Below are 15,289 nucleotides of genomic sequence, written 5' to 3'. Positions count from 1 at the left end.
GGGAAAGCTAACACTACAGGAGGTGAGGGAGTGAGTAAGGGAACTCACAGGAAGTCCTGGTCACCATGCGAAGCCACACACAGGTCACTGGACTCACCTGGGGAGCGCGAGTCACACTTTGTACAGAGGCCCAGATGCAGTGTCACCTAAGAAGGCCCGGTGGTCAACCCGCAATTTATCCACTAAAGAAAGAAACACCACTTCGGAGGAAGCAAGGACCACCCTGGGACTCACAGCACTTGGAGTAGGGTGAGGGCAAGGGCCAGAGCCAGCAGGATGCTGTCCCAAATCCTGGCAGCCATTGTCACGTGGCAATCAGAGGGCAGCAGCCATGCGGAGCACAAACGGCCCCAGGGGGAGAGCATCTTGAGATGGGTGAAGGCAGCACCCAATCCTATTAAACAAGGAAGCTTCACAGAAAGCTTCTGACACCAGACCCAGATGGCATCCAAGGTGCATTCATCCCACACCTGGGGATAAAGTAACACCAATCCAACACATACTTTTCCAGAAAGAAGAGGGAATGCTTCCAAACTGGTCATCACCAGAACGACCCTCATTCCAAAACAAGACAAAGACATTACAAAAATAAAAGTATGCACCTGGTTTAAAATCCTAAAAATTTATTCTGCCAAGGAGAAAGGTCACATGACTATGTCAGCATACATGAAAATCCTTTGATGAAATTCCATACGCTGAGGAAGACCCCTCTGAAACCCAATGTGGGCAGTGAGCCCTCACTGGTGGAATCCTGCAAGCTCTCCCAAACCAGAAACCAGGGAAGGACACCCACTGTCACCACATTTACTGAAGTCAAACTAGAGGGCTCTGGATAGCTCAATAGAAGAAATTAAAAGCATAAACATCCGAAAGGAAGAAGCATATTACCTTCATTCCCAGACGTCATACATTGTAACACAGAATCCTAAGCACTCTCAAAACAACCCTGGAAACGAATACATGAATCGGGTCAAGATCCCACAATCTAAGATCAACATACAAGTCAGTTGTTAAACACAAGCAACAACAAGTTAAAAGGTTAAACACTTTCAACCTGATTTAGAACACCATCAAGAACAGAGTATTTAGAGTTGGAGTTTGCCTGATGTGCAAAACCTCCAGGCTGAGGAACCAGCCAACGCTGCGGCCAAGGACAAGGACCCAAACGAACGCAGGCGCCCGTCAGAGCCTCCAAGTGCAAACTTCCGTGTTACGATGTCAACCCTCCCTGAACTGATACCCAGACTCAGTGAACTCTCAATCGATATCCCAAAGAGAACGGTTGCAGAAATTGACACCTTAATTCTAAAAGCAACATGCAAACTTAAGAGACGCAGAAGCCACACAATTTAAAAATAAATACATTTAGAGGATTCCCGGACTCAACGTTACCTGACATCAAGACGTATCACAAAGTTACCCAGCCAAGCCAGCATGGAACGGCACAGAACAGGCAAAGGTCAGCTGAACAAGACAGAGCAACCAGAAGCAGACTCACGCATCCTTGGTCAACTGATTTCTAACAAAGGCACCAAGGTAATTCAATGAAGAAAGGAGACATTCTTCTTCCTCCAATAAATGATACTAAAACAACTAAACAGCTACAGGAGAAAAACAACTCTGTACCTCACAAAAAGGTAATTCAAAATGGATCGCATATCTAAACATGAAAAAAGACAAAGCTTTCAAAGGAAATCACAGGAGACTGTATTTCAGAAATTACGGTAGGCAAATATTTCTTAGAACACGAAAAGTGTTAAACATAAAGGGAAAAAAGACATAATGGACTTGTTCAAAATTAAAAACCTCTACTCACCGAAAGACACGATTAGAAAAACAGAAAAGCAGGCCTCCAACTTGCGAGAAAATAATCAGAATACATACATCTGACAAGAGACTCATATCCAGAACCACAAATCAATAACAGAAACACAAACAAGAAACCTCCAATTGCAAAATGGGCAAAAAGTGGCTGGGCGTGGTGGCTCAATCCCAGCACTTTGGGAGGCAGAGGCAGGTGCATCATGAGGTCAGGAGTTCGAGACCAGCCTGACCAACATGGTGAAACCCCCTCTCCTACTAAAAATACAAAAATTAGCCAGGTGTGGTGGCACACTCCCAGCTACTCAGGAGGCTGAGGCAGGAGAATCACATGAACCTGGGAGGCAAAGGTTACAGTGAACCAAGATGGCACCACTGCACTCCATCCTGGGCTAAAGAGCAAAACTCGATCTCAGAAAATAAAAGAATTTTTAAAATGGGCAAAAGACTTGAGTAGATATTTCACAAAGAAAACACAGGAATGACCAAGACTTCATCAGGATAACTCATCAGCAAAGTGCAAATTAGAACCACAATGAGATAATACTTCATACCGGCCAGAATGGCTAAAATTTGAAAAACTGACACCACCAAGTGCTACCAAGAATGTGGAGTAACTGAAGCTCATACATTGCTAGGGGAAATTTAAGATGATACAGCTCTGGAGAAAGTTTTGGCAATTTCCTGTAAAGCTAAGCATACGTTTGCCATCCAACCCAGCAATTCCACACCCAGGAATTTACTCAGGAGAAATGGCAACAGGAATCCACAAAGAGGACTGACTTAAGGGGACACAAAGGAACTTTCTGGAATGTTCTATATCTTGGGTGGTGGCTATATGGTTGCACACCTTTGTCAAAAATCATTGAACCATATACTTGAAATCTAACATCTGCTATGTAATTTTTACCTAAAAAAAAGATAGAACATTAAATTTAATTGAGTATTAATATAGCTTTTTATACTATTCCCAAACTTTCAAATGCTCCCCCCACCAAAATTAAGTACACACACACAAATACTGCTGGTTGCCCCCAAATCCCATTCCTTTCTTACTCACAGGACACCTAATTTTAGCCCATACATGACATATCCTTCTTTCTTTCTACCCTACCTGTGGCTTGGGCCCAGCAGCTGGCTTGAAGCACCAGGGCAGGGACCAGTGACTGGAGACCCCAAGAGGAAAGCTCAGAGGAGCCAAGTTCCCAGGGGCCATGAAGGCACCAGCGCGAGCGCCCACGGTCTGTCTACAGGTCTGTCTTCAGGAGAGCAGCCGGGCAGATCTTAGTCAGGATTTAGCACTCTTTCACGGCTGTTTTCACACCTGACCTGATCCTATCTTGATTCAGAAAGTCCATAAAGTAGAAATTCAAAATGAAGCCTCTTCATCATCTTTGCATGGTCCACAATGGGCATTTAACTAATATCTTATAAGGCTTTTTTTTGTTTTCCTTTTTCTTCCCCAAATTCACTTTGCACCTTTTACTTTTTCCCCAAAAGAAAAAAAAAACCCAACACATAATTTCTATGATTTATTGTGCAACTACATGCTAAAAAGGCAAAATGACATTTTCCCCTACAAATTATTTGGTGCCTGTGATTTTCTGAACACTACAGCCAGATGGTTCTCATAGAAATTGAAAAGCGTGAATTCACATAGTTCAAAGGTTTGCTTATTTTTTGGTCTGAAAGAGACTATATTGATTGTAACGTGCAGCTCTCCAGGAAAGATCCCGACAGCAGAGGCGGGTGCTGATATTTACGACTGCGCTTGTGCTCATTATGGCTGTCTCTGACAGGGGTCCATTAAAATCAATTTTTATGTTTCTTATGTATTTTCTTTATCTAATGTTCCTGGCATTGTGTTTATTAGCCAGTTAAGAGAAACACCAAGCATAGGAGTGAGTGTTTTTTTCTTCTTCTTCTGTCAGAAATAACAAGACCTACAATTTTAATAGAATGAATGGAGGAAATTTAATGCTACATTTCAAAGCAAACCATTAAGGAGTGCTTCACATTTTTTATGTTTTTACAATTAGAGAAATATAGTGGGAGCCATTCACAAAAAGAGAAACACGTACACTCTGAGAAATGACAGTACCCTAAAATCATGCTGAAAAGGGGCTACCAGGCCCTTCCCCTGGCAGGGCCGTCCTCAGCCACACCTGTGCCAAGGGTCTGACCAGGCTCTAAGAAGGCGAGTGGGGCTCCTGGTTAAGGGATTCCAGAATATCAAACAGTCCTAGAGCGAAAGTCACCTGGCAGACTCTGGCGGAACAGGGAGCGCTGGTCCGGATTTTATTTTTTAAATCCAGATTAATCCTGCACCGCCCTGTCTCTAAATTTCCAGAGACATATGTTGAAGAACCAAAATGTTCAATGCTCATCACCAACCAATTCCTCTGTAAACGCACACATTAGTCAAACACCTTGGTGCTACTAGGGAAAGGGTATGAAGGCTATGGCCCTGTGTTCACTGGAGGCAGAGGGTTCCCGGGCCACACCCAGTGAGGCTGCAAAGGCAGGAGCGATGGCAGCACACTGACTTGAGGGAGGGCTGGTGGCGTGGCTGGGGGTGTAAGACTGGCGTGACCCTGTGACCGACGAAAAACAAGCGGCTATCACACAGACTCCTCGGCTGCTTCTGCCCGTGCGCACACGGGATCGCGCGGCTCATACTTACTCAGCTGCGGGCGTCCCCTGTCCCAGGAAGCTGATTTTGTGCAGACCCTGCTCACAACCAGACAGCTCCAGCTTCCCCAAAGGGCTGTCCAGCATGGTGCGTTTCATTTCACAGGTCTTGTCCATTTTTCCAAGAACCTAAACAGAAGCAATTGTTAAGACCAAGTGTATACAGAAGAGGCTGGTCGTATATAAAACACAACATAAGTACTGGTTATTTAAGACACAAAATATATTCCAAAGCATTTGCCTCATTTTTGGAATTGTATGATGCGTCATTTTTACAATACGGTTACTGGGATCCCAGACAGAAAATTACCACAATTACCTAGAGCAGCCAGCCAGTACTACAGTCTCCTTTTATTTCCTAAAATCACTCTCTCCTGATTCTTCGCATTCATCTTTAGCCAACGCATCCCTGAAGGAAGCTGAGCTGGTAAGAGCCCCTCTTAAATAATACCCACAACTAAGCTAACTTTCCTTCACTAAACAATTAATAAAACAACTACCACAGACAATGAAATCCGAAGACAAAGTGTTCGATATTTGGAATAAAGTACATTTTAGAATGAAGCATGTATACCACGACTTACAGAAACAGAGATTCGAATGAGCGCCTACAACACGGCACCTGTGTTAGGAGCCAGCCCAGAGAGGACGTGCGATGCTGGGGGATTTCACGAATGCTGTGGAAAGCACATTTAATTTACATTTAAAGAGATGCACAAGGCTGGGCACAGTGGCTCACGCCTGTATTACCAACACTTTGGAAGGCTGAGGCAGGAGGATCACTTGAATTCAGGAGTTGAAAGCAGCCTGGGCAACATAGAAAGATCCTGTCCAAAAGGAATGAAAAATTCGCTGGGTGTGATGTCACACACCTGCAGTTCCAGCTGCTCCGGGGGCTGAAGAAAGCAGCCTGGGGAATACAGGGGAACACATCTATAGGCTAGCTTTACACTTGTACAGTTCTCTCTCTCTCTCTTTTTTTTTTTAGAGATGGGGTCTCGCTCTGCCGCCCAGGCTGGAGAGCAGTGGTGCAATCCTAGCTCACTGCAGTCTTGAACTCCTGGGCTCCAGCAACCCTCCCTGTTGAGCCTCCTTAGGCAATGGGTCTTGCTATTTTAGCTGGGTCCTCCCATTGCACATCTTCCCAGGGAGACTCACAGCAGCTCTTGGCTACGCAGGAAGGCCGTCCTCATGGCTCCCATCACAGCTGGGCTCTTCCCACTCCAACCCGAGCATCAGCTTTCAAAGCTCACGGACAACAACAAAGCAATGACTCCCTACACCAAGGGGCTAGAGCAGGGGCAACAAACCAGAGCCTGCGGGGCAAATCTGATTCAAGGCACCTGTCTCTGTAAATAAAGTTTTATTGAGACACACTTGTGTTTTGTTGACACACAGTCTCCTGCTGCTTCCGTGCTGCAGCGGCAGAGGTGAGCAGTTGTGACAGAGGCAGTGTGGCCCTGCAAGCCCAGAACACTGATGCTCCAGGCCTCTGCAGAAAAGGCTGCTGACCTCTGTAAGGGCAGTCACCAGCTGAGCTCTGTAAGGGCAGCTCAAGGGCAGCTCACTGGCTTCAGTGTGGGGACTCAACTTCTCACTCTGTCCCTGCACCGGAGCAGGCCTGAATCCTGCATGCATCTCAGATCTCTGCGCCTTCACTGAATGCCCCTCCCAGCCTCTCTGCTGGACACTGCTGTCTGGTCTCCTGTCTTGTGAAAGCCTCCACCAGCACCCCAGCTGATCTGTCCTTTCTGTGACTTCCACATGCTTCTAAGGCCACCTGCTATACCCAAGCACAAGGTTCACAGCTGCGTAAAACAGGGCCTGCCCTAGAAACAGGAATTCCCAGCCTTTCTTCCCTGAAATCGCCCACTGGAACCTAAGGGACACCTGGGCAGAGCCCTCAGCGTCCCGTGGGAGGAAACCAGTGTCCCGTCTAACTCAAACATGCCGGCTTCGAATCTGTAGAATGGTATGATGATGTGGGAGACCCAAATGTCCAGGACTTCCAGAATTTGAACCGTCGGTCCTAAGGGGCTCCAAGAGCAGTAACAGGGCAGGTGCACATGATGGGACAGCCATGTCGCTGACGGTCCACAATCGAAGGTGCGGCCAGACAAGCAGGCATCCAGTGGACTCAGCACTGTCCACCTCTGGCTGGCATGGGAGGACACCACAGCCTGCATTTAGGACACCCACGCCATTCGACAGTCAGGCTTCCAAATGTCCCCCCTTCCCACTCCCACAAAGCACAACCCTCGGCCCCACAGCCTGGCAGCGCTCCCTGAACCGTCACGGCAGCCACCTAAACCACGTGAGCGGCTGACGTTAACTGGTGGCAGAAAAAAACTGATTTCTCATGGCTATTTGGAGACCTCTGGAAAAATGAAGTGAATTTCGTTTCATCTCCCTTTTAACATGAATAGCATTTAAATAACAACGTTCTGAATTAAGCAGTCGGCGCTAGAGGCCAGTTCCCACCATATTAAAAGGAAGAGACCCAGTGACAGAAACTGTCTTCTTTCTCCCCTACTGGTAGTCACTTTCCAGCCCTGCTGCACGTGTCTAAAAAGTGTCCGTCCAGAACCATCTTTGCAGCTCTGTCTTTCCCTCTTAACCATTTCCCCTGCCGGTAGCCTGTGCAATGAAAATGCATAGAAACAGCCTAACCAGGTGGCGTGGCGCGCACCTACCCAGGGCCGGAGTTGGAGAATCGCCAAGTCCTAGAGTTCCAGACCAGCCGGGACGACAGCGAGACCACATCTCAGAAACATAACAACAAACAGGATAAAAGGGAGAATTCACCTGCCTCTGTGTAAGCAGCTTACAAATGAGGTAGACCACATTCCCTGTGGCCTGGGCTTCGGGTCTGTATGAAGGGGAGATTGGCTGGTAGAAGACGACCAACCTGTGGGAGGAAGAGGAGAGTGTCTGACTGCCTCACAAGCCACAAAGACATCACAAGATGAAAATCTGAACAAGGAATAAAGAAAAGCACTGAGGAAGTCCCTCTCATCCTCAGACTCACGATCAGACCACCTCAAAATCAGGCACAAGAGAGTATTTTAATTTTTTTTAAAAGCATGTGTCAAAACACTAGAAGACTGAAAATCCTTCATCCCAATCACCTAATAATGAACCAGGCCATGGGAGGGTGGCAGAAGGAGGTGGTGTGACTGACGCTCACCGAGGATAAAGGGCCCAGGGCTAAGACACTCCATCCGTGGCCCCCGCTGCAAGCAGGGTCTCCCAGTGAATTCAGCTGGGTCACATCCAACATAAGACAGTCAAGTGCAGCTCAGTTCATTCTGCTCTCACAACCAAAAAGAGTTCCACTATGTCGACATGGGTTCACCAAACAAAACTGGAACTGCCACCTGGGACGTCAAACTGAGAGGGGCTCTGAACAGCGTCCCCAAACACCCCCCCACACACACCCGCCAAAGCCTCCAACCAGGGCTCCACCCCACACAGGAGCCCTGGAAAAAGGGAAACGACCTTGTTTGTGGCTCAACTTTTGTGAACCCAGCTACACGCGTGCAGACACCAAGGGGAGATTCTGCATTAGAATGACATAGCCAGGCTTGCAAATGAAAAGAAGGTTTCTACCTGAAGCCACTTTCCACAAACACTGCTCATGTCTTGGCTTACACACGGACTTCCAGGATCTGGGTCCCGGACAGGAGCCGTGCCGGATTTTATGACTACCATCGGGCCCGGCAGAGCACCTTTCTGATTAATGATGCTTTGGCTGGAAAGAATACTCTAACAACGAGAGCCCTGGGGAGTCAGGGACGGACGAAGAATGAGCCCTGGCAGCAAGGTTCCAGAAGCACCCCAGGCACGCGTCGTGTTAAAGGGCTCAGCACAGTCATCCAAACAACACACGACGTGCAGCCCATGATCAAACCGGGCATCTAAGGACGTCTGTTCACTGCTCCTTCAATCACCCACTTCCAGATATAAACCGGCACTTGTCTACATTTAGAAATCATGCTTAACACAGAATCTGGTCTCTTTTCTAAACTCTTCCTGTTGGTACTATGTGGAACGAAGTACGACACAGGAAGGAAAACGCTGCTCTGCTCTGAAGCTCCAGCACTGCTTTGAACCTGTGCAGTCAGGCAGGAAATCCGTCAGCAAGAGGTTAAAATACACACTGCTGTGTGTAGGTAACAGAAACATCACACCTAGAGAAAAGGGCAGAAAACGTACATGTGTAGATTTAACAGATTGCTCCAAAAAGCCCCTGAAACTTCAAGCACTTTGGAGAAATGTTTCCAGATTGTAACCGCCACTCCCATATCCATCCCGACAGTTTAGCGAAACCAACTGTAGCTCTAACTGAAATTGGTTTGTGATGCCCGAACACTGTAAAGACCAGCCTACAAAAGTCTCCTTGGAAGCTTCTTAGTAACTATTACCTACTTCTTTAAAAGGTTTCATAAAAGGCTTTCCTACTTGCCATGTCACTGCAGACCAAAGAAGAATCTACACGAAGAGGTTCTTTCCACCACATGAACCTCCCAGTGTCGGGGCGTGTGAACCTGAGTACATGCAGGTGTACACGAACGGTGCATGGCAGAGCACGGAGACACGGCGACAGGCGAAACACTGTGCGTCCTCTAGCTAACTGTGTGGAGGAAAACGCTTTCATGCCAAAATACAGATAAAATGAAAAATTACAAGTTTTTGTCTTTGGAGACAGGTCTCACTCTGTCACTCAGGCACAGTGGCGTGATCTTGGCTCACTACAACCTCTGCCTCCTGGGTTCAAACAATTCCCCTGCAACCACAGGCGTATACCACCACACCCATCTAATTTTTTAACCGCGTTGTCCAGGCTGGTCTGGAACTCCTGGGCTCAAGTGATCTACCCATCTCAGCTTCCCAAAGTGCTGGGATTACAGGCATGAGCCACCGTGCCTGGCTGAAAATTACAAAATTTTTAAGGTAAAACAGGAGACTTGCTGTGAGCAGTTTCAAACTGGATTTCTGGGAGCTGCGACTCATCTCTCCCTGCTCGGAGTTATTGTTAAAGAAAGACAAGAAAATGCTGTTCTGAGGCACTGTCTTAGCTTCGCTCAGTTTTTGGCAATTCCCTGAAGTAGGAAGTTCGAGTACCTAGCGAAGCGGAAGTTCTTTAACAAAAATGTGCCACTCTGCCAGCCAAAATACCTGACTCATACGTAAGAGGAAATCAGGTTACACAATGAATGAAACCCAGACCTCCAATAAGAATCGTACAGTGCAGAGGACAAAATAACCTGGCATCTATAGAAAAGACGTTTGAGCAGAATTTTGAAACGAAGCAAAGAATCCTCAATTTGGCAGAATGCACTCTCTTCTCCCCATAATCTCCCAATCAAAATCATGGGGATCTCTGGCTGAGTATGAGGCAGAATCTAAACAGTCACTCTAAACACCAGCCAGAGCTGCGGTCAGCCCTGGAGGTGAGGCCAGGGCCAGCATGTGCCAGGGAGCAGGTGCATCCGCAGGACCACCCTGAGGCTGCCGTCTGGGGTCTACGAGCCAAAGGACAGCAAGGCTGAGGGACCTGAGCATGCTGGAGATGCCAGTCATCCTTGAGGGTGGGAGGTAGTGCAGCCAGCTTATGCCTTAGAACCCTGAAACTTCCCCGCGCCAGAGTCAGGAGGTGGAGAGGGCAGCTACTCTTGGCTTCACAAGGGCACTGGCTGCTCTGCCATCATGACACTCCCAGGTCCTGAGGACACAGCAGGTACCAGTGCACCTTCTCACACAGACCCTGTCTTCTACGCAGGTCACAATGGACACCTGGCCATCAAGAGAGACTTCCGCCACCTCCAAGGCACCTGGCAGTATCTGAGTGGGCACTTCCAAGAGACTGGGACCCCCACCTGTCTCTGGAGGATGATGAAACCCACCACGGGAACCTGACCCTAACTCCAGGACCCCTGGCTTCTGACGAGAGTGTCGTGGACAGACACAATGTCGTGAATCCAGCAAATCCATCCAGGATCCTGCCTGGTCTAAAATATCATGGAACCCTCTGCTCAGAACGTGAGGCCACTTCTGCTCCCTCTACAGAGCTGGCAGGACTGTGGCTGTTCCTTTAAAATCAGTGCTCCCCAGACTCTAGACAACAGGAATGCATTAGGAGAGCTTTCATAATCCCCAAATCCTCCGAAAGTGAGACGGATTCCAGGGTGGAGGGAACCCCAAGTCTTGTGTGAATGGGGAGCTGTGCCCAGCCCTCCTGGCAGCGTGGGCTTCAAGGCCTGCCTATTAATCCCTTCAAGCTGACCCCAGGCCCAAGACACCCCAGACCTCAGCACAGTCACGTGCCCTATTTAATCACACCACACTTCAGCTTTCATCAAGCGTGATTCCGTTAGTTTGCTATGAAAAGACAATGAGAAAACATCCTGTTTTCTCTCATTTTTAATGATCCCTGCTAGAGCTTCCTACACTAACGTCCGTGATAATGCCAACCGCCTTGCAGAAGGGACAGAAGCCGCCCTGGCTGTGTGACCCGGCCAGGATGGCACTCACCCCCCAGGGCTCTGGCCTGGGTCTCCCGCCTGCACCTGCCGAGGTCCCGCCGGGTCGCCCATCTCACCCTGCCAACAGCACATCCTCACAACCTGGAATTTTCTGGCACTTCAGGAACCCACTAACTGCTGTGCTGCACAGTGACAGTCTGTCATGAGGAGTAAAGAGGTGGCAGGCTGGTGTTCAAAATGAAATGTCACTTCTTAAAACTGTTATGGCTTGGGAAGCTTCAGCTTAAATATGTCATGGCAGAAAATAACCTCATTCTTTATAGCCGCTAAAGTTGGGTGAAGTTTCACTGACTTCCTAGAGAGTAAGTAACATGTGCGAACACGAGAAGATCTGATGGAAGCATCAACTTTCCCAATTAGGCATGACGGCCAAAGCCACCAATTCCTGCCCCGAGCCGGTGCCGGGAGCTCTCCGGGGCCACTGAGGAGCGGCCTGGACAGCCCTGTCCAGACATCAACACGGATTACATCCCTCCCTGCCCAGGAAGGGCCTTGCCTGCTGGAGGCTCGGCTCTGAGGCTACCAGCGGGTGACTTCCCTTTCTTATACGTGGTCACTGAAAGTCCCTTCCATTCAGTAGTTAGGAAGAATCTTCACTGAATTGCAGTGATGCTGTGAGGCCAGTGACTCCTACCAAGAGGCTGGGCAGGGGCCTCCCTGACTGCACCCCAGGCAATGGGGGACCCACAGACTGAAATCCCCTCACTGTGTCTAGCCTGGTGTTGCCTCCTCACTTCCCAAATGAGGAAACTGAGACAAGAGGGGCACTTGGACCTGGCAAGGTCATTCTGATGATCTGCAGGACCTGAGCTCTGAGCGGCCCAGACACCCACTCTCCACCCCCGCCCAAAATCAGAACTGGCCTAAAACTGCTTCCAGGAGGGCCATGCCCAGTCGGGCTGGGCACCCGGGTATCTGACAGGGACCCGGGACAGTGGGTGGCGGGGCAAGCCTGTGCACTGTGCTGTAGGGGCTCTGTACCCACACTGCAGGGACTGTGCACCTGCATCCTAGGGGCTCTGCATGTGCACCATAAGGTTCTATACCCGCATCCTAGGGGCTCTGCACCCACATCCAAGGGGTTCTGCATGTGCACCACAAGGTTCTATACCCGCATCCTAGGGGCTCTGTATGTGCACCACAGGGGCTCTACACCCGCACCGGAGGGGGTCTGTATGCACACCATAGGGGCTCTGCACCTGCATCCTAGGGACTCTGTATGCGCATCCTAGGGGCTCTGCACCAGCATCCTAAGACCTCTACACCCACGCCGTAGGGGCTCTGTGCAGCCAGGGGACTTAGAATGGCTCCCACATCATTAAAGGGTAGACAAGGAGATGCTTCAGGACAGGTGCATATGCTAGGACACTCTGGCTTCAGCGACCTCAGCGAACATCATGGGAAGGCAACCCCAGACGCTTGCCTCACTATCTGCGGCACTACAACCTCAACAAAGATGCTGTCCCAAGTGTTTTCTGGAACTCTCTTCATGTTGCCCAGGATAATCTCAAACTTCTGGTGTCACACGATCCTCTCACAGCACTGAGAGTACAGGTGTGAGTCACTTAGAATTTTCTAAGCCCTGGTGTAGACAGGATGGCTATCCTCTAATGCAAAGCAACACCACCAGCCACCAGTCAGTGCCCATGCACTGGGGCCACCAGTCAGCACCCACAAGCTGCCGACATGGGGGACACCAGTCAATACCCATGAGCATTAACCCCACATACCACCGAGAGCCGAGAGATTGAAGCCCTCTTTACCCTTTGCAAAGACTAAGTTTCACGACGTTTCTGTAGGGAAGGATTCTTGGGTGAGACGCGTGGGACAACTGAAGACTTGGTGTCCCGAATGGCAGGGCCTGGTGTTCCAGACACACTCTGGCAGCTGTGGACGAGTGAGCCTTGAGAGCACCCGACTCCATAAAGGTCTGTGCTCCTGGAGGGACAGGCTCCATCTCATGGCAAGGACACCCAGCAGGGGAAGTGTGCTGTGCTCCCGAATGATTAACCCAATGCTCTGGCCCACCAGGCAGGACATTTTCTGTTCTAAATTAGTTACATTATACCCAAAACCTATCAGTGGCTTCATAACCTGAACATACAATTCCATACCTTTTACTCTTTAGACAATAATTCAGTCTAATCCTGCAGCTGAAGCCAAGATTTCCAGGCTGAAAGTGCACTTCCCATTTGATTAAATACTAATAAATGCAAGAATAAAACACCAGTCTTTTATCTACAGTAAATTCTTCAAAAACCATATACTCTAACAATTCATTATTTCTCTGGAGAAAGGGACAGGTCTTTCCCCTCAAAGACAGCTTAGTAGTCTCCAAGTCTTAATTATGAGAGTTAAAACATAATTTATAGTCCAGGGCTTACTGAAAAATGACATCACAGTTAAAGTGACCTGTCGGGAGTCGTCAGGGATCTGGGAGGTGCGCCCCAGACGATCACCACCAGGCCCAAAAGAGTCAGGGCAGGGCCTCTCTCTGTGGAGACACGCCCCATGCACAGTGCTACTGTAATACAAACTGTAAGGTATGTATGTATACAGCTGATGCTCGGACAGTGCAGGGATTGGGGTGTCAATGCCCCATGCAGTCAAAAATCCACATCAACTTTCGACTCCCCGAAAACTTAACTGCTAAGAGCCTACTGTTGAATGGAAGTCTTAAAGACAACAAAAACATTCACCTAACACAAATTTTGTATGTGTTATGTATATTACATAGTGTATTTTTACACTAAATAAGTAGAATAATGTCATTAAGACAATCCTAAGGAAGTGAAAATCCACTATTCATTAAGCGGAAGTGGATCATTGTGAAGGTCTTCATCACCTCTGTGGTGAGGAGGCTGCAGCGGGAAGGAGGAAACGGAGGAGGAGAGGGAGGGGGACGAGCGGGAGAGGTAGTCCTGCGGTGGCTGAAGGACAACATTTAAGTGTAAGTGAATCCACAGAATCCAGACCTGCGCTGTCCAAGCGTCAACTGTGTGCGTGTCTGTGTGTCTGTGTGTGTGTATGTGTGTGTAAGTACATCATTTAGAATTTTCCCATCTATGTTTGATACTTTAAGATTTATACGATTTTTTCACATACTTTGTCAATTAAGGCAGTAAACCAAGTGAAATGCTGCTGAGGGAAGGCGGTAAGTTTTTCACACGGCTGAAAAATTCGTTTTCTATCATTTAAACAGAGTGTCCAGCCAGGATGCCAATGCCGGACACACTGCGATCTGCTTCCTGCTGAGGAGCCCATGCAAGGGTGGTGCCCAGTGCAGCCATCCCAGGCCCTCGCACAAGACAATGGAGACAGTGCTCCCTCCCCAGGGATGCCTACTGCTGCGAGCCCACAGAGGTGAGAAATACCTCCAAATAAGGCAGGCAGGCCCAAGGCACACAGCATCTGCTGAGGCAGTCGGTATTCTCCCCACAGGAGAGGAAGATACCATCCATCATGTTAGGGAGCTGGAGGAAGACGTCCGTGGGAAACCCAAAGGAAAATGCCCATTCGTTCAATCACAGTCCACGGCTGTAGTGCTGCAGTTATTTTGGGAATACGCTTTCCCGTGGGGTCACAGTGAGGTAGCATTCAGGGTTTGGAGACATGGAGCTGGTCTGGGCCTCAGACCACCCTGAGCACACAGGGCCCCGGACTTCTTCCTCCGCTGCAACAGGAACTGGACAGATGAGAGCGCTCCTGCTCGTGGCCATCCCACCGCCAGGAAGCTCAGGGCGACACACAGCCTCACGAGGCAGGTGAGCCCCAGCCCAGGTGCCTGCCCAGGTGCGAGGCCCGACACCCGTCCTCCCGTGAACAGTAAGCAGACTGGCGATCCAGCACTGGCAGCCAAAGGTAAACTGAGGTAGAGAATGTTGCCAGAGCCATCAAATGAGCCCCGAGCACATGCCAGTCATGCAGCAACTGAGGGCACAGGAGGGGGACAGTGCATGGAGCAGAGGTGAGGTGGGGCAGGGAGGGGACAGAGAAAGATTCGTGACGTGCACTGGGAAGCCCATGCTGGGCTGTGTGCTTCCTCCTAACACCCACCCACCCCATTACCGGAAATGAACTAAGTGGGGGCCATGCCTCTGGCCAAAGCTGACCACAGGCCTCTGAGGTCCATTCGGAAGACCGCCCCTCGGTGTCCAGGAGCCATGAGGAGAGCGCCAGAAACCCCCAGGTTGAGCTCCAGTTCTGAGCTCGCCTCCCGTCTGAAAGCACCC

General features: G+C 49.2%; 1 protein-coding gene across 12 annotated transcripts in view; it reads right to left on the bottom strand.

The window, feature by feature from the left end:
• Positions 1-15,289, bottom strand: part of MGMT (O-6-methylguanine-DNA methyltransferase) — a 303,204-nt gene that overhangs the window by 234,984 nt on the left and 52,931 nt on the right. For all 12 annotated transcript variants that reach the window (XR_013524454.1, XR_013524453.1, XR_013524455.1 and 9 more), the window contains one exon: positions 4,505-4,641. Coding sequence is in view for 6 of the 12 variants with exons in the window: in XM_078344099.1 (XP_078200225.1) it covers positions 4,505-4,641 (137 nt within the window). In the remaining 6 variants the exon portion in view is untranslated. The remainder of the gene's footprint in view (positions 1-4,504; positions 4,642-15,289) is intronic.

This window comes from Callithrix jacchus, chromosome 12 (genome assembly GCF_049354715.1).
Source record: "Callithrix jacchus isolate 240 chromosome 12, calJac240_pri, whole genome shotgun sequence".
In the NCBI taxonomy this organism is placed as follows: domain Eukaryota; kingdom Metazoa; phylum Chordata; class Mammalia; order Primates; family Cebidae; genus Callithrix; species Callithrix jacchus.
This window is presented reverse-complemented; position numbering and strand designations above follow the sequence as displayed.